This window comes from Bombina bombina, chromosome 6 (assembly GCF_027579735.1).
Source record: "Bombina bombina isolate aBomBom1 chromosome 6, aBomBom1.pri, whole genome shotgun sequence".
NCBI lineage: Eukaryota > Metazoa > Chordata > Amphibia > Anura > Bombinatoridae > Bombina > Bombina bombina.
In genome coordinates this window covers 446,384,984-446,409,412 of record NC_069504.1, presented here as the reverse complement: position 1 = coordinate 446,409,412, position 24,429 = coordinate 446,384,984, and the positions used below count along the sequence as shown (strand labels likewise).

Below are 24,429 nucleotides of genomic sequence, written 5' to 3'. Positions count from 1 at the left end.
TAAAACTATCTTATCTGTATGGAATACCAGATAGGGTGAAGTACACTGCAAAGCAGACAGTTCAGAAACTCTTCTAGCAGAAGAAATAGCAACCAAAAACAGAACTTTCCAAGATAGTAACTTAATATCTATGGAATGTAAGGGTTCAAACGGAACTGAAAGAACTAAGTTTAGACTCCATGGAGGAGTCATAGGTCTGTAGACAGGCTTGATTCTGACTAACGCCTGTACAAACGCCTGTACATCTGGAACTAGCCGACAAACCTTTATCCAAACCCTCTTGGAGAAAGGAAAGTATTCTAGGAATTTTAATTTTACTCCAAGAGAATCCCTTGGATTCGCACCAACGGATATATTTTTGCCATATCTTATGGTAAATTTTCCTAGTCACCGGTTTTCTGGCTTGAACCAGAGTATCTATAACCGAATCTGAAAACCCACGCTTAGATAGAATCAAGCGTTCAATTTCCAAGCAGTCAGTTGCAGAGAGACTAGATTTGGATGTTCGAATGGACCTTGTACTAGAAGATCCTGCCTCAAAGGTAGCTTCCATGGTGGAGCCGATGACATATTCACCAGGTCTGCATACCAAGTCCTGCGTGGCCATGCAGGAGCTATTAGAATCACGAGGCCTTCTCCTGTTTGATCCTGGCTACAAGCCTGGGAAGGAGAGGGAACGGTGGAAACACATAAGCCAGATTGAACGACCAGGGCGCCACCAATGCATCCACTAGTTTTGCCTTGGGATCCCTGGATCTGGACCCGTAGCGAGGAACCTTGGAGTTCTGACGAGACGCCATCAGATCCATATCTGGAGTGCCCTATAGTTGAGTTAACTGGGCAAAGACCTCCGGGTGAAGTTCCCACTCCCCCGGATGGAAAGTCTGCCGACTCAAATAATCCGCCTCCCAGTTGTCTACTCCTGGGATGTGAATTGCAGATAAATGGCAGGAGTGATCCTCCGCCCATTTGATGATCTTGGATACCTCTCTCATCGCCAAGGAACTCTTTGTTCCCCCCTGATGATTGATGTACGCTACAGTCGTCATGTTGTCCGACTGAAATTTTATGAATCTGGCCTTCGCTAGTAGAGGCCAAGCCAAGAGCGCATTGAATATCGCTCTAAGTTCCAAAATGTTTATCGGGAGAAGACCATAGACTCTGAGCTTTCAGAGAGTCCCAGGCCGCGCCCCAGCCCAAGAGGCTGGCGTCGGTCGTGACAATGACCCACTCTGGTCTGCGGAAACTCATTCCCTGAGACAGGTGATCCTGAGTCAACCACCAGAGGAGTGAGTCTCTGGTTACCTGGTCTACTTGAATCTGGGGAGACAAGTCTGCATAATCCCCATTCCACTGTTTGAGCATGCACAGTTGCAATGGTCTTAAATGAATTCGAGCAAAAGGAACCACGTCCATTGCTGCAACCATTAGTCCTATTACTTCCATGCACTGAGCTATGGAAGGCTGAGGAATAGATTGATGCTTGGATTAGAATGTCGTTTAGGTAAGGTGCTACAGCAATGCCCCTCGGCCTTAGGACCGCTAGAAGGGACCCTAGCACCTTTGTGAAAATTCTGGGAGCGGTGGCTAAACCGAACGGAAGAGCCACGAACTGGTAATGTTTGTCCAGAAAGGCGAACCTCAGGAACTGATGATGATCTTTGTGGATAGGAATATGCAGGTACGCATCCTTTAAGTCCACGGTAGTCATATATTGACCCTCCTGGATTGTCGGTAAAATCGTCCGAATGGTTTCCATCTTGAATGATGGAACTCTGAGGAATTTGTTTAGAATTTTTAAATCCAGATTTGGCCTAAAAGTTCCCTCTTTTTTGGGAACTACAAACAGGTTTGAGTAAAAACCCAGTCCTTGTTCCGCTGTTGGAACTGGGTGTATCACTCCCATCTTTAATAGGTCTTCTACGCAACGTAAGAATGCCTGTCTCTTTATCTGGTCTGAAGATAAGCGAGACATGTGGAACCTTCCTCTTGGAGGAAGTTCCTTGAACTCTAGAAGATACCCCTGAGAAACAATTTCTAGTGCCCAGGGGTCCGGAACATCTCTTGCCCAAGCCTGAGCAAAGAGAGAAAGTCTGCCCCCTACAAGATCCGGTCCCGGATCGGGGGCTACCCCTTCATGCTGTCTTGGTAGCAGCAGCAGGCTTTTTGGCCTGTTTTCCCTTGTTCCAGCCTTGCAATGGTTTCCATGCTGGTTTAGGCTGGGAAGTGTTACCCTCTTGTCTAGAGGTTGCAGAGTTAGAAGCCGGTCCGTTCCTGAAATTGCGAAAGGAACGAAAATTAGACTTATTCTTAGCCTTGAAAGGCCTATCCTGTGGGAGGGCATGGCCCTTTCCCCCAGTGATGTCTGAAATAATCTCCTTCAATTCTGGCCCAAAAAGGGTCTTACCTTTGAAAGGAATATTAAGTAATTTTGTTTTGGACGACACATCTGCCGACCAAGATTTTAGCCAAAGCGCCCTGCGCGCCACTATTGCAAAACCTGAATTTTTCGCCGCTAATTTAGCCAATTGAAAAGCGGCATCCAAAATAAAGGAATTCGCCAACTTTAGTGCGTGAATTCTGTCCATGACTTCATCATATGGAGTCTCCTTTTGGAGCGAATTTTCTAGTTCGTCGAACCAAAAAGACGCCGCCGTGGTGACAGGAATAATGCACGAAATTGGTTGAAGAAGGAAACCTTGCTGAACAAAAATCTTTTTAAGCAATCCTTCCAATTTTTTATCCATAGGATCTTTGAAAGCGCAACTGTCCTCTATAGGAATAGTTGCTGCGCTTAGCTAACGTTGAAACTTCCCCCTCTACCTTAGGGACCGTTTGCCATGCATCCCTTCTGGGGTCAACAATGGGGAACATTTTCTTAAATATAGGAGGGGGAAAAAAAGGTACACCTGGCTTCTTCCATTCCTTAGTCACTATGTCCGCCACCCTCTTGGGTATCGGAAAAGCATCAGCGTGCACTGGGACCTCTAAGAATTTGTCCATTTTGCACAACTTCTCTGGAATCACCAAAGAATCACAATCATCAAGAGTAGCTAGCACCTCCTTAAGCAGGGCGCGGAGATGTTCTAGCTTAAATTTAAATGCCACGATATCAGGTTCTGCCTGCTGAGAAATTTTTCCTGAGTCAGAAATTTCTCCCTCAGACAGACCCTCCCTCACTGCCAACTCAGATTGATGTGTGGGTATAACAGATAAGTTATCGTCAGCGCCTACTTGCTCATCCTCTGTATTTAAAACTGAGCAATCACGCTTTCTAGGAAATGCTGGCAGTTTGGATAAAAGGGCTGCTATAGAATTATCCATTACTGCTGTTAATTGTTGCATAGTAACAAGCATTGGCGCGCTAGATGTACTAGGTATCGCCTGCGCGGGCAAAACTGGTGTTGACACAGAAGGAGAGGATGATGAACTATCCCCACTACCTTCATTAGAAGAATCATCTTGGGCAACCTTATTAAATGTGACAGTACTGTCCTTACTTTGTTTGGACGCCATGGCACAATTTGCACATACATTTAAAGGGGGAACCACCTTGGCCTCCATACACACAGAACATATGCTGTCTGAAGGTACAGACATGTTAGACAGATTTAGGCAGGCTATTAATGCAATAAAAACAATTTTAAACAAAACCGTTACTGTCTCTTTAAATAATAAAAAGAGCACACTTTATTTCTGAATGTTCAAAAAACTATCAAAGAAATATCCGATCTTTCTTGATAGAAGAAATAAAAACTACAACTAACACCCACAAACTCTTTACCATCCCCGTGGAGATGCTACTTGTTCAGAGCAGCAAAGAGAATGACTGGGGGGCGGAGCGAGAGGGGGGGGCTATATGGACAGCTTTTGCTGTGTGTCTCTTTGCCATTTCCTGTAAGGGAAGAGAATATCCCACAAGTAAGGATGAAGCCGTGGACCGGACACACCAATGTAGGAGAAAGTACTCTTATTTCATAAAGGTTTCTAAGAGGAGAATTCTTTAACCTTCACCTTCATTTTACGTCTAAAGAAATTTTGTATTTTGGACGAAGTAAACAACACCAAGAATTAGTCAAATGTAGGTTTTAGGTGTTTACGTCTTTTTTTTTTTATCACCTAACAATCCAGAGAATGCTTGTTTAGCAGAGCAGTATCTTCTTTTCCTTTTTTTCTTGTTTTATGTTTTTCCTATGTTTTTTTTTTCTATGTTTTTTTTTTTATAGGTCTCTATGAATCAGATATCTACAGGTTACTCTATGTTAGTAGTATATAACGGTATTATTATTTTGTCTTCTTTTGCAACATTATAGACCCAGGATTTTAGAGAAACATTATTGTTAGAAGGTGATATAATGACTCATATTATATATGCTGTTAATGTAACATTCATGTAATAGAGACTGTGGCCTCTAGTTATCAACGTGTCTACTTACCTGCCATCGCCGGCCCCAATACGCCCGCCTAAGCTTGCCTACCATCGCCGCCGCGGACCTGAATACGCTCACCAAAGTTATCAATAAAGCTGTCAAAAAGCCGCGCACCAAGTACGGGGCGATGAGCAGCGGACTGTGATAGTTATCACTCATCCGATCTTGCTGCTCTTCAGCTTTTTCCCAGCTTTATTGATAAGCTGTCACTAAGCACCCACACTAAACTACACTGTTCTACCCCTTATACCGGCGCCCCCGGAGCCCCCCACAACTAAATAAAGTTATTAACCCCTAAACCGCCGCTCCTAGACCCCGCCGCAACTATAATAAATGTATTAACCCCTAAACCGCCGCTCCCGGAGCCCACCGCCGCTCTAATAAACTGATTAACCCCTAAACCGCCGCTCCCGGACCCCGCCGCCACCTACATAATACCTATTAATCCCTATCCTGCCCCCCCATACCGCCGCCACCTATAATAAATTTATTAACCCCTATCCTGCCGATCCCGTACCCCGCCGCAACTAAATAAATTGTTTAACCCCTAAACCGCCGCTCCCGGACCCCGCCGCATCCTATATTAAATTTATTAACCCCTAATCTGCCCCCCCTACACCGTTGCCACCTATAATAAATGTATTAACCCCTATCCTGACCCCCCTACACCGCCGTAACCTATAATAAAATTATTAACCCCTAAACCTAAGTCTAACTCTAACACCCCCCTAACTTAAATATTAATTAAATAAATCTAAATAAATATTACTCTTATTAACTAAATTAATCCTATTTAAAACTAAATACTTACCTATAAAATAAACCCTAATATAGCTACAATATTACTAATAATTATATTGTAGCTATTTTAGGATTTATTTTTATTTTACAGGCAAATTTGAATTTATTTTAACTAGGCACAATAGCTATTAAAGAGTTATTAACTATTTAATAGCTACCTAGTTAAAATAAAGACAAATTTACCTGTAAAATAAAAACTAACCTAAGTTACAATTACACCTAACACTAGACTATCATTAAATAAATTATTCCTATTTAAAAATAAATACTTACCTGTAAAATAAACCCTAAGATAGCTACAATGTAATTAATAATTACATTGTAGCTATTTTAGGATTTATATTTATTTTACAGGTAACTTTGTATTTATTTTAACTAGGTAGAATAGTTATTAAATAGTTATTAACTATTTAATAACTACCTAGCTAAAAGAAATACAAAATTACCTGTAAAATAAATCCTAACCTAAGTTACAATTAAACCTAACACTACACTATCATTAAATAAATTAAATTAATTATCTACAAATACCTACAATTAAATACAATTAAATAAACTAACTAAAGTACAAAAAAAAAAAAGCTTATTACACCTAATCTAAGCCCCCTAATAAAATAACAAAGCCTCCCAAAATAAAAAAATGCCCTACCCTATTCTAAATTACGAAAGTTAACAGCTCTATTACCTTACCAGCCCTTAAAAGGGCCTTTTGCGGGGCATGCCCCAAAGAAATCAGCTCTTTTGCCTGTAAAAAAAACACAATACCACCCCCCAACATTACAACCCACCACCCACATACCCCTACTCTAACCCAAACCCCCCTTAAATAAACCTAACACTACCCCCCTGAAGATCATCCTACCTTTAGCCGTCTTCAGCCAGCCGACCACCGATGGAACAGAAGAGGACATCCGTAGCGGCCGAAGTCTTCATCCAAGGGGCGCTGAAGAGGTCTTCCATTGGATAGAAGTCTTCATCCAGACGGCGTCTTCAATCTTCATCCATCCAGAGCGGAGCGGAGCCATCTTTAAAGCAGCCGACGCGGAACCATCTTCATCCACCGACGCCTACTCGCCGAATGAATATTCCTTTAAGTGACGTCATCCAAGATGGCGTCCCTCGAATTCCGATTGGCTGATAGGATTCTATCAGCCAATCGGAATTAAGGTAGGAAAAATCTGATTGGCTGATCCAATCAGCCAATCAGATTCAAGTTCAATCCGATTGGCTGATTGGATCAGCCAATCAGATTGAGCTTGCATTCTATTGTCTGTTCCGATCAGCCAATAGAATGCGAGCTCAATCTGATTGGCTGATTGGATCAGCCAATCAGATTTTTCCTACCTTAATTCCGATTGGCTGATAGAATCCTATCAGCCAATCGGAATTCGAGGGACGCCATCTTGGATGACATCACTTAAAGGAATATTCATTCGGCGAGTAGGCGTCGGTGGATGAAGATGGCTCCGCGTCGGCTGCTTTGAAGATGGCTCCGCTCCGGATGGATGAAGATTGAAGATTTAGGTTTAAATGTAACTTAGGTTAGGATTTATTTTACAGGTAATTTTGTATTTCTTTTAGCTAGGTAGTTATTAAATAGTTAATAACTATTTAATAACTATTCTACCTACTTAAAATAAATACAAAGTTACCTGTAAAATAAATATAAATCCTAAAATAGCTACAATGTAATTATTAATTACATTGTAGGTATCTTAGGGTTTATTTTACAGGTATTTATTTTTAAATAGGAATAATTTATTTAATGATAGTGTAGTGTTAGGTGTAATTGTAACTTAGGTTAGTTTTTATTTTACAGGTAAATTTGTCTTTATTTTAACTAGGTAGCTATTAAATAGTTAATAACTATTTAATAGCTATTGTGCCTAGTTAAAATAAATTGAAATTTCCCTGTAAAATAAAAATAAATCCTAAAATAGCTACAATATAATTATTAGTTATATAGTAGCTATATTAGGGTTTATTTTATAGGTAAGTATTTAGTTTGAAATAGGATTTAGTTAATAAGAGTAATTTTATTTAGATTTATTAAAATAATATTTAAGTTAGGGGGGTGTTAGGGTTAGGGGTTAATTAGTTTAATATAGATGGCGGCGGTATAGGGGGGCAGGATAGGGGTTAATAAATGTATTATAGATGGCGACGGTGTAGGGGGGGCAGATTAGGGGTTAATAAGTTTATTATAGGTTGCGGCGGGGTCCGGGAGCGGCGGTTTAGGGGTTAAACAATTTATTTAGTTGCGGCGGGGTACGGGATCGGCAGGATAGGGGTTAATAAATTTATTATAGGTGGCGGCGGTATAGGGGACAGGATAGGGGTTAATAGATATTATGTAGGTGGCGGCGGGGTCCGGGAGCGGCGGTTTAGGGGTTAATAAGTTTATTAGAGTGGCGGTGGGCTCCGGGAGCGGCGGTTTAGGGGGTAATACATTTATTTAGTTGCAGCGGTGTAGGGGGGCAGATTAGGTGTGTTTAGACTCGGGGTACATGTTAGGGTGTTAGGTGCAGACGTTTCCCATAGGAATCAATGGGATGTCGGACAGCAGCTAACATGAACTTTCGCTATGGTCAGACTCCCATTGATTCCTATGGGATCCGCCGCCTCCAGGGAGGCAGATTGAAAACCAGGTACGCTGGGCCGGAAAAGTGCAGAGCGTACCTGATAGTTATTTGATAACTACCAAAAGTAGTCAGATTGTGCCGAACTTGCGTTCGGAACATCTGGAGTGACGTAAGAATCGATCTGTGTCGGACTGAGTCCGGCGGATCGAAGCTTACGTCACAAAATTCTACTTTTGCCGGGCAGCAGGGCTTGATAACTTAGGCGAATCAGCCTTGCCACAAATACGCTGTGGAATTCCAGCATATTTAAGGTTGACGGCTTGATAACTAGAGGCCTGTGTAATATTTAAACCATATTTTGTATTTTTGACAAAATTCTAATAAACAAGTGAACACAATTAAAGACAAGTGGTGATGCCAGAGGATTAGCTGTTACATTACAGGTTGTGAAGGACCTGTATGTTGACTGATATCTTTTAATAGTGTACGGTGATGGTAATAAACTTTTGTGCTTAAAAACCATAGAGATATGTGTGTATGTCTGTGACTTGAACAGGGGCATTATGGGTACAGTTTGCATGTGTGTGTGTTGGGTTATTGATTTTGCTACTTTTTATTAGTGTAAAAGTGCTTATTATTAATATTTTTTAACTTGAGCTGGTAGAATTTGTATTTGTTTGGTGCTGTTGCTTCCTAACATCCAGTATAGCAGAGTAACGTCAGTGTGTTTTGCGCATGCACACAACCAGTGTTACATTTGAAAACTTTTTTGGTGCACAATAATTTGAGGAGTGCTGTCTGGGGGTTTATCAAGTGCTTTTAGCTGTGAAATTTGATAAGTGAAAGATGTCCCTGAAAATGTGTCATTAAAGGGACAGTCAACTCCAAAAAAACTTCCAAGATTCAAATAGGGCATATAATTTTAAACAACTTTCCAATTTACTTTTATCACCAATTTTGCGGTTTTCTTTTAGTATTCTTAGTTGAAAGCTAAACCTAGGAGGTTCATATGCTAATTTGTTAGACCTTGACGGCCGCCTCTAACCTAAATGCATTTTGACAGTTTTCACCACTAGAGGGCATTAGTTCATGTGTTTCATATAGATAACATTGAGCTCATGCACGTGAATTTACCGAGTGGTGAGAACTGATTGGCTAAACTGCAAGTCGGTCAAAAGAACTGAAATAAGGGGGCAGTCTGCAGAGGTTTAGATACGAGGTAATTACAGAGGTAAAGCGTGTATTAAGGGATTATCTATCTTTTAAAACAACAAAAATTCTGGTGTTAACTGTCCCTTCAAGTATTGACAGTTTGGATTGTGTTTGGATTGTGATCAGAACAAACAGGACTGGCACATGAATGGGGTATTATTTAACAATCCAATAAAGTAAAAAGTGCTGTCAATAAATAATGAAAACAACTGATTGTGATTGTGTAAACATATAAAAAGGGCTTCTCTGCTGTGCTGATAAAATGATTGATTGTAGTAAACCCCTTAATTTGTTTTTTTTTTTTTTTTTTTAAATTATAGGTATAAATATTTTTTTTTATAATCACACACACACACATATATATATATATATATACATATATATATATATATAAAATACATATATATATATATATATATAACAATTAGCCGGTAGCCCAGCACTCCATCCTCCAAGGTGTATTAACTATCTAGGTGCTGTCCTCACGAATACATGTAGAAACTTTCTTGTTTGATTACAACCTGTCGCCTGGGAGATCGGCTTGTATGCCGTCGTCAGCGATAATGATCGCTGCATTAACATTTTTGTCTTGAGAAAGGCCCAAAACTGGGGCTGAAACGTCGACAATTATTATATTATTATAGTCACTTGGAAATAAAATTATACTGTCTGGAAAAAATCCGTGTGAGTGCCCTCCTTCCACGAGAAAGTTTATATAATATATAACCTCTGATGAAGCGCATGTGCGCATGAGCGAAATGCGTCAGGTGTCTATTTATGCATTCACCTGTGTACTTGCAACCTTGATGAATAAACTGCTGCTTTGAACAAACCTGTTGTCCTTGGATCAGCCTCTCCTTCTTTTCCCCTTGGGGATCCTATGTCTTTATATATATATATATATATATATATATATATATATATAAAAATAAATATAACATTTTCTTCTATGTGAAGAACATTGGAATGTAAAATATTCAAAACTACCTTCGGGTTAGCGTAGTTGATCTAACGCGGTGTCGGGTTAGCGGCAGCGTGTAAGCGATAAGTGTTACGTTTTTTCAGTTTGCACACTCTATTGAAGTCTATGGGGAGAAGTTAACACAGTTACAATATCCAAAGTACACATGTTAGCACACCACTTGTAATGTGGTCCATACTGTTTTGTGATTATGTTTGATAAAATCAATATTCAGTTTTCCCCAGAAGCAGATCTGTGATTTCTTTCTAGCATTCCTAGTACTGTAAGAAACCAACTGAACAATACATTCCTGTGCTCTCTGGTAACCGCATAATCCTGTGCTCTGTTAACCCCATACTCCAGCCATTTACCTGTCAATCTCCAGGTGAAGAGTAAGGGTGACTCATCACTTTTAACTCTGTTTTCTTGCTGTTTATCTGTAGAATGTTCACTTCTTTCCTTAATTCAGTCTGCAGCTTGTTTCCATCCAACACTTCACTATACAATCATTATTTGTTCTGCCTGCTTTTTGGTGTGAGATACCTCTGAAAATTGTGCTTTTTCTTCTTACATTGTGTACTTAAAGGGATATGAAACAGTCTGTTTCATTGTTGTAATAATAAAAAAAAACATTAAGCAGTTGCGTATACTTAATAGAAATCGTTGCAATATGTATTATTTATCATTTAAATTGATTAAGCTTTTATTTCTTTTTTTAAACTTCATTTATGCAGTGTCCATTCCCAGCCCTACAAGAAGGCTGGGTTTCTATAAGAAGGTATTTATAGCTTGATACTATAAAACTTCTAGAGTAGCATGAGCTGGTTTAGTATTAAGAGAATAGACTAGATAAACAGGGAATTAGAGTTGCCCATGTTCAGAGCAAGCATAATGCAAGTTCTCAGTTTGTCTGTTCCCTTATCTAGCTGCAGGCAGTGGCTACAATGAGAATTTCTAAGTGCTCATTTTGCAAAAAAACAAATAAGTTTTTTTTTTTTTTACACAAGCTGTTTCTTTTTATAATTACTTTGATTAAACATATTTGTTTTTACTAAAGGAGAGCTGTTTAATATCCCTTTAAGTACCCATTGTTCACAAAATGACAGTTAAATACTTTGAAAACATTTATTTTGTATGCATATGCAGTGTTTAATTGTGTATCTGTATGTTCCTTTAAATGTTATTCTTATAGTTGAAAACGTGAAACTACCAACACTCTTGACAATATATGTATCATTATAGCATGAAAACATAATATTGAGGAAGCTTGATAAAAACTAGTAAAAAAACACAAGTACAAAAGTTTGTTTTTAAAAATTATTAAAATATTTGAAAAACATTATCTAAAGTATTAACATAGAATGGTAGGTTTAAAGGCTAACAATTAGAAACACATAAATTAAAGTATTGATTCTTTATGAGTACATAAATGAAGGGTTTTTAAAATGCCAGAGATAATTGCGTTTATAAGAACATTCAGAAAACTGCTGGTTTGTACCTGCATTAATCATATATTTTCCCATGCAAACCAGACAGCTGCCTAAGGGGGGCTTCAGACAACGAGAAACCTGTCTGGTTTAGTCATGTGATCCAGAGTTGCATAGCTTTCCCTACTCTCACATTATTTGTGCTGTAAACATGATTGCCTGGGAAAGCCAATGGAACACTGTATTTGTTTGTAGTAACTTTATGATTATTGTTTGGCGATAAAGTTGACACCTTGGCCATGTTTTCTAGAACAGTTATACCGTACAAATGCTGCAGGATGTGCAGGAAGGAACATGAATAGTGCTGTCCAACTTTTTGCAATATACTTCCATTAGCAAAAATACTTCTAGTAAGCGTTATTACTGTTTATCAGCAACATATGCACATATCCTGTGAGGGCCCATGCATTATGCTTACTCAGAGAGGTGGCTGTGGTGTGTATTGCTTCTGAAGACGTCATTTGTACCATACAAGCTACTGCTGACCCTCTAAGTAGGTGTGGTGTTTGAATACTGGTGATTGGGCCATCACAGGATATGTGCATATGCCACAGAAAAACAGAAATAACTTTTATAAGAAGCATTTTTGCTTATGGAACTTTATTGGAAAAATTCTTCTATTTCCAATTGAAATGCACCTATGTACATTTCATTTTTACCTTTCTATCCCTTTATTTTCTTCCCTGCAACATGTCTTATTCATAGATGCCATGAAAATATGTTTGAGGTGGCAACGTTAGTTAGAGAAGATGTACATGGAGTGATATGAGGAAAAAGTGGGGGGGGGACTCTAAAAGATGAAACATTAAATTCTAGAGATATGTGTGACCCATAAAATACACACACGCAGGGAAACGTTACATGTATGTCTTGGTATGTCAATGTTGACATAAAAAATAAATGTAAATGAACAATAGCATAATAGCTTGTTCTAGAGCTAGTTACCGCCCCAGGAGCAGCCTCTTTTAGCTCAGCACGTGCCTTTCAGAGAGAAGAACTTTCCTGTAGTATATCAGTCTGGTCCTGACTAAACAGTACGGTCCAGCCCTGAAATACCAGGCAATCCCTCTCTGAACGAGAGACATGGCAAACCCCAGACGTATGTTTTGGCCTAGTGAGGTGCAGCCATATCCCTCTAGGCACATTGGGCAACGGGTCCACGTCTGGTTTCCCACCATCACCCTATTTCTGTTTACATTCATTTGATTTGTTTAATTATTTGCTTCAAGGCTATCAGAACATGCAGATCTATCACAGCAAATAACCGAGGGATCATATAGAATTAGAATTGGATTGACACAATTTCCAAATGTGTGTAATACGTTTCTTTAAGTATAAACATTTAAAGAGTTTTAGGGAACTATCTCCTAGAGTTGAATATTACATATCACTGCAGTTCAACAATCAGGAGAGAAAAGTTACTAGTTGCCTCAATGTAAAGACGGGAAAACACCTAATGGCTTACACACCTGCTACAAAATGACTTACTTGTATAGACTAGTGTACATTTCCATCCTTATCATTAATTGAGGCCTTCAGGAGATAGATGCATATGAAAAGTTTGCCACAAACAAGGTTGCAAATAAAAAAACGTTTAAAAATTGTTGATCTTTGAAGTAAATTGTAGTTGGAACTTGTTGCCATTTAAACCTACAATGCTGCTTTAACCAAGTATGACAATTACATTTACGTTACAAAGAGTAGCTAATTAAATAAACAAGGTGATTTAATGTCTATCAATCAATATACTGTGATAACCAGCGGAATCCTTCTCCGTATCCTTGCCTCTTCAGTATACTGCACATGAAGACTTCAAGAGGTCTGTTGCTCAACTGCTTTAGCGCAACTTTTCCCTATAAATATAATGAATAATATATTATATAAAGAATCACATATAAAGAAAAGTGACAGATACAAGAGAAAAATATTTTTTCCCCAGCATCTTATTCAGGAAAATTACACGTCATAAGAACCAATTTAACAACTAGACATGTTTATATCAGCTTATTATGGGCTAAATTACGAGTGGCACGCTACCTGTTGTGTCCAAGCAAGAAACTGTATATTGCGGCTCTTTGCACTCGTCAGAAGTAGCATGCATATTACGAATTGAAAATAAATGCGTTTACTTGAGCGCAATTGAATTTAACGTATCGGGATAGCAGAATGTCAGAGTTCAGGTTAACTGTTACGCTTGACTAAAAAGTGGAAAATAAAATAAAACATCAAAAATAGATTTAAAAGTACAGTTAAAATCATAATAACACTGAATAAAAACATTTCTTTTTTTTAAATATTGCAAAAAAAAAGTAATAAGGGCTAAAGATATGAGAGCTCAGGTATTAAAAAAAGGATTGCAAAGGGCTTTAACATAGAGAAACCTACATACACATGTCTCAATATGTATATGTATTTATATATACTGTAAATACTGTATTGGTGAGGTTGGATGGGTTTTTGGATGTATTTATATGTGTATATATGTATTTACAGACATATATACACATATAAACATATAAATACATATTTACGTACATATAGACATATATATAAGTGCATTGGAGCCCTTTTGCAGTCAAGTGGCTGAAAATATGAAAAAAACATATTTACGCAATATTCATCTTTAATAAAGTGTTTATGTATTTAATATAAATATTTCCCATTCCAATGTTCTTCACATGAGGGAATATGTTTTAAGTATTTATAAATAGATATTCCTAATTATATCTGTATATAGCTATACCTATATATAATTATCTAGATATATTTTACCTAAAATCCATCATATATATATATATATATATATATATAAATATGTATTTATGAATAAATAGAACATATTCTGTTATGTAAAAGAACAAGAAAAAACAGATGCGCCACATGGCCCAATATTGTCTGATCCAAAGATATAATAATTGTGTGTATTGATTACAGTCACATGTGTTGTAGCCCCCAAAAGTGTAATAGGAGCAGTCTGGGATCTATGACAGTCACCCAGAAGATCGACCTCCTAAGATAGGTATATGATCTGTGATGGAAAGATATAAAAGACACAAGGTGCCTATATGGTCTAGTACTGTTTAACCAAGGAATATGCAGATAGATGTTAAAATATGCACTCACACTGGCTGAGAAACGCGTCGCTTGTTGATTTTAACTTTTATTTAATAAAGTAATTTTATTACTTTTAAACACTTACTGCCTTTATCTGAATTATTTTGGATCATTTTTTTGGCCTCCTGAATCACCTGGAGGTCTGGAGTCTCCTGTTTGCCCTTGAACAAGTCTGTTGGGTGACTGAATTGATCCAATCCTGCTCTATTAGCATCAATGGAGATGCTACAACAAATGTGAGTGCATATTTTAACATCTGTCTGCATATTCCTTGGCTAAACAGTACTAGGCCATATAGGCACCTTGTGTCTTTTATATCTTTCCATCACAGATCATAGACCTATCTTAGAAGGTCGGTCTTCTGGGTGACTGTCATAGATCCCAGACTGCTCCTATTGCACCAGACAATATTGGGCCATGTGGCGCATCTGTTTTTTCTTGTTCTTTTAGACTGCTGTTCCTGGATCTAGGCCTGGTCTGTCACAGATTGCTGCCTCCATCGATTATTTCGTCATCATAAGAGACTTTTGATTTACCCACTTTTACTGTAGATTTCATTATCTATGGTTATTATTTATTGTATCTCTACATTGTCACAATTGTGCCATATATTGCTGTTGTACCACACTAGCTTTTGTTCCAGTTTATAACCGAGTAGCTTGTATAATAATATTGGATACACATTTATATAACTCCTTGTAGTGTATCATTATAGATCTGTAACAACAGTATATAGAACCACTGTTATAGCAAGGACACCCCCTTTATTTTAATATTATATTCTGTTATGTGAAGAACATTGGAATGTGAAATATTAATATCTCATGCCAAGTTAGCGCACTTGAGAAAACACGATCAGGTAGGTACGCAAGTTTTTTTTCTACTTTTCACGTCCAATTAAACTCTATGGGGCTATATGTTAAAACGGTCACGATATTCGAACTTCGGCTTTTTGCGTGTGTCAGGTTAGCGATCGTGCAAAAACATTTTTACTTTCAACTTGTAATAGGCGTGCCACCCAACACTCGTAAGAAGCCTCTGTCTAGCGAAGTTAATACAGAGCGGGAGTGCAAAGTACCGCTCCACTTGTAATCTAGCCCTTTATATGTAAACCCAGCTCCCTATCTGACTATCTCAGCTGGCAGATCTGAGTTAGAGCTTTACAGTATTAACCCTAGAAAAGAGCATTCTATTGAACATTAACAACTAGGGTCCCTAATGGTTGTGCACATTTTTGGAAAGTACACACCCCTTGTTGCATCAAATAAGGGGCTACATGTATATATAGCACAAAATTGGAGTTTGCAATATATAACTGTTGTCGATAATATTTCAAATGAACACCTGATTTTCAGTACAGCAATCTGTACATCATGATGGGCTGCAAATTAGCAATTACTTTAGTTTAAAACTAATTGATCCCATACAGAGGTCAGTTATACTCCAGATTTGCTTAAGAAGATAAATTATTTTCATCTTTTATTTGTAGAGTGTCAGCATTTTCAGTAACCCAATGCTAGATAGGTTAAATGAATACATGGGATCAAGACATACAAACATATAATAGTAGTAAAACTAAAGCAGTTGTTGCAAAAGCATAACTATAAACAGTGACAGCTGTGTTCTTAGACTTCAGAAGATGGTTTTGTGTACAAAAACAAATGGCTCTATTCTAATACACTGAATAAGATGTGCAAATTGTTTTTCAAATTTGAGGTTGTTCCAATCCATAAGAAAACATTTTTTTAACATAAAAATACTTAATTGCAATTACAAATGAACATTCTGAGTGTCACATTTTAGTTGTGTACAAGATTCCTAATTTAAAAGTTTGCTGTGAGCGATTTCCTTTTTGTCATAAACCAGAAAACAGTTATGTTTAATAATGAGAACTAAGAATGCTCAAAATCCTTAAAGGGATAGTCAAGTCAAAATTAAACTTTCATGATTCAGATAGAGCATGCAATTTTAAGCAACTTTCTAATTTACTCCTATAATCAATTTTTCTTCATTTTCTTGGTATCTTTATTTGAAAAAGCAAGAATGTAAGTTTAGCAGCTGGCCCATTTTTGGTTCAGCACCTAGGTAGCGATTGCTGATTGGTGTCTAAATGTAGCCACCAATCAGCAAGCACTACTCAGGTGCTGAACCAAAAATGGGCCCGGCTCCTATGCTTACATTCCTTCTTTTTCAAATAAATATACCAAGAGAACGAAGAAAAAATGATAATAGGAGTAAATTAGAAAGCTGCTTAAAATTGCATCCTCTATCTGAATCATGTAAATTCAATTTTGACTAGCCTATTCCTTTAAAATATATATATATTTTTAAATCTTGATTTGCAGTTTGAAACAGGTCAAAATAAGTTTTCAAGTAGCCAAGGATAACAAATTAAATAAATAAAAATGTCATCTCTAAACCCTTGCCAAATAGACAGTTTTTATGGAGCAATGTAAAGAAAACAACAACTAGTAATTACAATTTTTCAAATATGTTTAAAACCCCATTCTGCATATCTCTACTAATGGATTGGGACATAATACCTAGTTAGGGTGACCCTTTTGCCGCTTTAAAACAGAACACATATGAAAAATGCATATGTCAGGGTTCTTACAATGGAACATTATCCAAAACATTTCTTTAAACAGCCCTGACAAATGTATTTTTCATATTTGTCCCTTTTTAAAGCGGCAATATGGTCACCTACCTACTGGTTTTTAACCTGTCCCCAGGCCTCTCTAACGGGCCAGATTTTCAGGATTACCTTGGGTGAGAGCAGGTAAAATAACCATGTTTACGAATCAGCTAATTATTTCACCTGTGCTCTAGTTCAGATATCCTTAAAATGTGGCCTGAAGATAGCTTTTAAAACCAGTGACCTAGTGTGTAACCACAACACTGTATGCAGCACTATGAAGGAATCAGACATTATTTACCTTCCCTGTTGTCTGCCCGTATATTCCAAACATATGTAGCAGTCTTTCCTCACTGATTGCCTCTGGCCTGTCAATCTTGTTGCCTAGAAGCAGGATTGGAACATTTGCAATGGTTTCATCTGTCATTAATGCCTAAAAGTGAACAGAGGATAACACTTGAATACAGTAAATAAAACACTCTGGCCTAGATTTGGAGTTTGGCGGTAGCCGTGAAAACCAGCGTTAGAGGCTCCTGACGCTGGTTTTAGGCTACCACCGGTATTTGGAGTCATTCAAAAAAGGGTCTAACGCTCACTTTTCAGCCGCGACTTTTCCATACCGCAGATCCCCTTACGTCAATTGCGTATCCTATCTTTTCAATGGGATCTTTCTAACGCCGGTATTTAGAGTCGTGTCTGAAGTGAGCGTTAGAATTCTAACGACAAAACTCCAGCCGCAGAAAAAAGTCAGTAGTTAAGAGCTTTCTGGGCTAACGCCGGTTTATAAAGCTCTTAACTACTGTGCTCTAAAGTACACTAACACCCATAAACTACCTCTGTAGCCCTAAACCGAGGCCCCCCCCCACATCGCCGACACTCAATTAAATTTTATTAACCCCTAATCTGCCCCCCTCAATGTTGCCTTCACCTGCCTACACTTATTAACCCCTAATCTGCCGAGCGGACCGCACCGCTACTATAATAAAGTTATTAACCCCTAATTAGGGGTTAATACTATTTATTATAGGGTCATCCAAGATGGCGTCCCTCGAATTCCGATTGGCTGATAGGATTCTATCAGCCAATCGGAATTAAGGTAGGAATATTCTGATTGGCTGATGGAATCAGCCAATCAGAATCAAGTTCAATCCGATTGGCTGATTGGATCAATTGGAATTCGAGGGACGCCATCTTGGATGACGTCATTTAAAGGAACCGTCATTCGTCGTTCAGTCGTCGGCCAGGATGGATGTTCCGCGTCGGAGGTCTTCAGGATGTTGCCGCTCCGCTCCAGATGGATGACGATAGAAGATTCCGCTTGGATGAAGACTTCAATCGGATGGAAGACCTCTTCTGCCCCGCTTGGATGAAGACTTCTACCGGATGGAGGACCTCTTCTTGCTCCGCTTGGATGAAGAATTTGACTCGGCTGGGTGAAGACGACTCAAGGTAGGGAGATCTTCAGGGGCTTAGTGTTAGGTTTATTTAAGGGGGGTTTGGGTTAGATTAGGGGTATGTGGGTGGTGGGTTGTAATGTTGGGGGGGGGTATTGTATGTTTTTTTTTTACAGGCAAAAGAGCTGAACTTCTTGGGGCATGCCCCGCAAAGGGCCCTGTTCAGGGCTAGTAAGGTAAAAGAGCTTTGAACTTTAGTAATTTAGAATAGGGTAGGGCATTTTTTTATTTTGGGGGGCTTTGTTATTTTATTAGGGGGCTTAGAGTAGGTGTAATTAGTTTAAAATTGTTGTAATATATTTCTAATGTTTGTAAATATTTTTTTATTTTTTGTAACTTAGTTATTTTTTAATTTTTGTACTTTAGTTAGTTTATTTCATTGTATTTATTTGTAGGAATTGTATTTAATTTATTTATTGATAGTGTAGTGTTAGGTTTAATTGTAGATAATTATAGGTATTTTATTTAATTAATTTATTGATAGTGTAGTGTTAGGTTTAATTGTAACTTAGGTTAGGATTTATTTTACAGGTAAATTTGTAATTATTTTAACTATTTTAGCTATTAAATAGTTCTTAACTATTTAATAGCTACCTGGTTAAAATAAATACAAAGTTACCTGTAAAATAAATATTAATCCTAAAATAGCTATAATATCATTATAATTTATATTTTAGCTATATTAGGATTTATTTTACAGGTAAGTATTTAGCTTTAAATAGGAATAATTTATTTAAAAAGAGTTAATTAATTTCGTTAGATTAGATTAGAGTTAGATTAAAATTATATTTAATTTAGGGGGGTGTTAGTGTTAGGGTTAGACTTAGCTTTAGGGGTTAATACATTTATTAGAATAGCGGTGAGCTCCAGTCGGCAGATTAGTGGTTAATAATTGAAGTTAGGTGTCGGCGATGTTAGGGAGGGCAGATTAGGGGTTAATACTTTTTATTATAGGGTTAGTGAGGCGGATTAGGGGTTAATAACTTTATAATAATAGCGGTGCGGTCCGCTCGGCAGATTAGGGGTTAATAAGTGTAGGCAGGTGGAGGCGACGTTGTGGGGGGCAGATTAGGGGTTAATAAATATAATATAGGGGTCGGCGGTGTTAGGGGCAGCAGATTAGGGGTACATAGGGATAATGTAAGTAGCGGCGGTTTACGGAGCGGCAGATTAGGGGTTAAAAATAATATACAGGGGTCAGCGATAGCGGGGGCGGCAGAATAGGGGTTAATAAGTGTAAGGTTAGGGTGTTTAGACTCGGGGTACATGTTAGAGTGTTAGGTGCAGACGTAGGAAGTGTTTCCCCATAGGAAACAATGGGGCTGCGTTAGGAGCTGAACGCGGCTTTTTTGCAGGTGTTAGGTTTTTTTTCAGCTCAAACAGCCCCATTGTTTCCTATGGGGGAATCGTGCACGAGCACGTTTTTGAGGCTGGCCGCGTCCGTAAGCAACTCTGGTATCGAGAGTTGAAGTTGCGTTGAATATGCTCTACGCTCCTTTTTTGGAGCCTAACGCAGCCATTCTGTGGACTCTCAATACCAGAGTTATTTTAAAGGTGCGGCCAGAAAAAAGCCAGCGTTAGCTACGCGGGTCGTTACCGACAAAACTCTAAATCTAGCCGTCTGCCTAGATTACAAGTGGTGCGCTAACTTTTACGTGAGATCGATATTTTTTTGTCTTTTTGCCCAGGTCAGAAATAGCCCTCGTATTACAAGTTAAAAGTAATCGTGAATTGCAGTCATCGGGTTAGCACGACTGAAGAACTCGCATAAAAGGTAGTGAGTTAAAAAAAAAGTTGCATTAAACACCACAAAAATTCATTTAAAAGTACAATTACACTTGTATAAACACTGTCTGATAAAAATTATTGAACAAAAAATGTATAAAAAAAGTTCAAAGATATATGTATAAGGTGTTTGACAAAAAAATATATATGCACACATACACATGTCTAAATATGTGTGTGTATGTATATAGAAATATATATTTAAATATAAATAGAATAGAATCAGCAGGGGCGGCATTGCACAAGCAGTTCACCAGGACTGCTTGTGCAATGTTAAATATTGAGCGATGTCTGTCAGACATGATCCGCTGAGCGGATCATGTTGGACAAATAGTTGATAAATCGGCTCCATAGGGTCCCATTAACAAACACTGAATGGACAAAATTTGCTCCCACAAACCTGTCTGCCCAGCATTGTGGAGAGTGCGTGAGCAGGGGCTGTCAATCACCCCAGTCAGACTAGTCTGGGGTGATTGCAAACTGCCTGCTTAAAGTTGGCTTATAGGTTAGGAAATAGCTATAGGTTAGGAAATGACCGCTGCTTCGGGGCAAGCTTGCACTAAAGGCACTCCAAAGCTGCATCCACAGCTTAATAAATGGAGTCCAAATATATGCGCTGCCCATCCCAGTTCAACGGAGGTGCTGAATGTGCAATTGGCAGTATATAGCACCCCTAGCAAATCCATAGAACCACCACTGTATATAAGTAACAACATGTCACCTCCGCTGCCTCAGATGCTCTTTAATGGTTGTGAAGCTGCTATAGCAAATGTTATGTTTATGTTTGTTTTACCCGCCATGAAAGGGAATCAGATTGAACAGTAAAAATGATAAAGGACAATTTGAAGGCAGATGAAACTCTTTTAGATTTCAATATAAAATGTTTAAAATATAGTTTATATTATTTATTATGGCAGATTTCCTGTAATGTAACTTGTTTGCTAACAAAATGACAGTGTTAATGCTTGCCTACTCCAATTACTCCAGTCTGGCTCCTCCAAATAAGGCAAAATGTAGGTGGAGTTTGGGAATTGAAAAACAATTGAAGAAATTCAAGCTTTAAAGATGAAATTCAGTGTTTTATCTCAACTATGGAAAAATAATCTGTAAAAACAGGAGAAATGGAGAGTTCTACGTTTGAAGTTGTTAATGTAACTCATATAAGATGTTAACTGAAAAGGATATTGGCAAACAAAGGAACCTATTGTATGTTCTTCTCAAATCTTGTAAATATTGGTTGGTTTTGTTGGCAAGTTTTGTATTTGTAATTACTGATGATGCTCCAAGCAGAAGGGAGGTTAGATCAAAAGCACAGTAAGTAAATGCAGTGTAAATAAAATGTCCATTATAATTCCCCTTAACGGATAAGCTTACAGTACATAATGTGCTTTTCCTGCTATTGAGCTTTCATACTGGAGTAATGAATACAAATGATAAACTGGCTTATATCCCTCTCTTTAGCCCAAACTCTTCCATGTATTCTTTTTACTAACTCCCCCCCATTTCATCCAATTTCTCTTTTTCTCAACTGTGTCATAAAGCAATTAATTTTCTCTTACTTTGCTTCTTATCTGATAACATTGTGTAATTAATACTCTAATGAACTTTGTCACTACCATATTTGCCTACTTACAGCCCAATCACCTGCCCATGTTTACTATAGTCCTCTTTACTTTGCTCTTACTAGACAATAAATACTTGTATGCTGGTTGGTTAAAGGGCATCAAACTGCAATAAAAAACACTAATGCATTACAGCTTTTATTATTGCACTGGTGCTTGCTTATAATTATGCATATTTAACACTTCTACTCGTGAGTTGGACACAGGCCTATGATTGGCACCTATGTACATATGCTGCTTGTAAATGGCTCTCTATATTTTGTTCAGCTCATTAGACAGCGGGCGTGGGGGGGCAGGAGCAGGCGGAGGCGGGTCTGGGCAGAAAAAAGCTTAGAGTGGCAGGGAAGGGGAAGGAGAGAGAGGGGATGGGGATTTTGGTCCATGTACATGGGCTTTAGGACTAGTACATATATACATATGCAGGCCCATTTATCAAGCTCCGTATGGAGCTTGAAGGGCCGTGTTTCTGGCGAGTCTTCAGACTCGCCAGAAACACAAGTTATGAAGCAGCGGTCTAAAGACCGCTGCTTCATAACCCTGTCCGCCTGCTCTGAGCAGGCGGACAGGAACCGCCGGAAATCAACCCGATCGAATACGATCGGGTTGATTGACAGCTCCCTGCTGGCGGCCGATTGGCCGCGAGTCAGCAGGGGGCGGCGTTGCACCAGCAGCTCTTGTGAGCTGCTGGTGCAATGTTAAATGTGGAGAGCGTATTGCTCTCCGCATTTAGCGAGGTCTTGCGGACCTGATCCGCAGTGTCGGATCAGGTCCGCAAGCCCTTTGATAAATGGGCCCCATAGACACACACACATACATACAGACACACAAATACAGACACACACACACATACAGACACACACACACACATACATACAGACATACAGACACACACACATACATACACACAAATACAGACATACACACATACATACAGACACACATACACACACACACATACAGACATACAGACACACACACATACATACAGACACACAAACATACATACAGACACACAAATACAGACACACACACATACAGGGAGTGCAGAATTATTAGGCAAATGAGTATTTTGACCACATCATCCTCTTTATGCATGTTGTCTTACTCCAAGCTGTATAGGCTCAAAAGCCTACTACCAATTAAGCATATTAGGTGATGTGCATCTCTGTAATGAGAAGGGGTGTGGTCTAATGACATCAACACTGTATATCAGGTGTGCATAATTATTAGGCAACTTCCTTTCCTTTGGCAAAATGGGTCAAAAGAAGGACTTGACGGGCTCAGAAAAGTAAAAAATAGTGAGATATCTTGCAGAGGGATGCAGCACTCTTAAAATTGCAAAGCTTCTGAAGCGTGATCATCGAACAATCAAGCGTTTCATTCAAAATAGTCAACAGGGTCGCAAGAAGCGTGTGGAAAAACCAAGGCGCAAAATAACTGCCCATGAACTGAGAAAAGTCAAGCGTGCAGCTGCCAAGATGCCACTTGCCACCAGTTTGGCCATATTTCAGAGCTGCAACATCACTGGAGTGCCCAAAAGCACAAGGTGTGCAATACTCAGAGACATGGCCAAGGTAAGAAAGGCTGAAAGACGACCACCACTGAACAAGACACACAAGCTGAAACGTCAAAACTGGGCCAAGAAATATCTCAAGACTGATTTTTCTAAGGTTTTATGGACTGATGAAATGAGAGTGAGTCTTGATGGGCCAGATGGATGGGCCCGTGGCTGGATTGGTAAAGGGCAGAGAGCTCCAGTCCGACTCAGACGCCAGCAAGGTGGAGGTGGAGTACTGGTTTGGGCTGGTATCATCAAAGATGAGCTTGTGGGGCCTTTTCGGGTTGAGGATGGAGTCAAGCTCAACTCCCAGTCCTACTGCCAGTTTCTGGAAGACACCTTCTTCAAGCAGTGGTACAGGAAGAAGTCTGCATCCTTCAAGAAAAACATGATTTTCATGCAGGACAATGCTCCATCACACGCGTCCAAGTACTCCACAGCGTGGCTGGCAAGAAAGGGTATAAAAGAAGAAAATCTAATGACATGGCCTCCTTGTTCACCTGATCTGAACCCCATTGAGAACCTGTGGTCCATCATCAAATGTGAGATTTACAAGGAGGGAAAACAGTACACCTCTCTGAACAGTGTCTGGGAGGCTGTGGTTGCTGCTGCACGCAATGTTGATGGTGAACAGATCAAAACACTGACAGAATCCATGGATGGCAGGCTTTTGAGTGTCCTTGCAAAGAAAGGTGGCTATATTGGTCACTGATTTGTTTTTGTTTTATTTTTGAATGTCAGAAATGTATATTTGTGAATGTTGAGATGTTATATTGGTTTCACTGGTA

The 24,429-nt window shown here is 38.8% G+C and overlaps 1 protein-coding gene across 2 annotated transcripts in view; it reads right to left on the bottom strand.

The window, feature by feature from the left end:
- Nucleotides 1–11,289: 11,289 nt before the first annotated feature.
- Nucleotides 11,290–24,429, bottom strand: part of SAR1B (secretion associated Ras related GTPase 1B) — a 236,847-nt gene continuing 223,707 nt past the window's right edge. For both annotated transcript variants that reach the window (XM_053717214.1, XM_053717213.1), the window contains 2 exons: nt 17,524–17,655; nt 11,290–13,326 (listed from right to left, as the gene is read on the bottom strand). In XM_053717214.1, the coding sequence (XP_053573189.1) occupies nt 13,210–13,326; nt 17,524–17,655 (249 nt within the window). In that variant the 3' untranslated portion in view covers nt 11,290–13,209. The remainder of the gene's footprint in view (nt 13,327–17,523; nt 17,656–24,429) is intronic.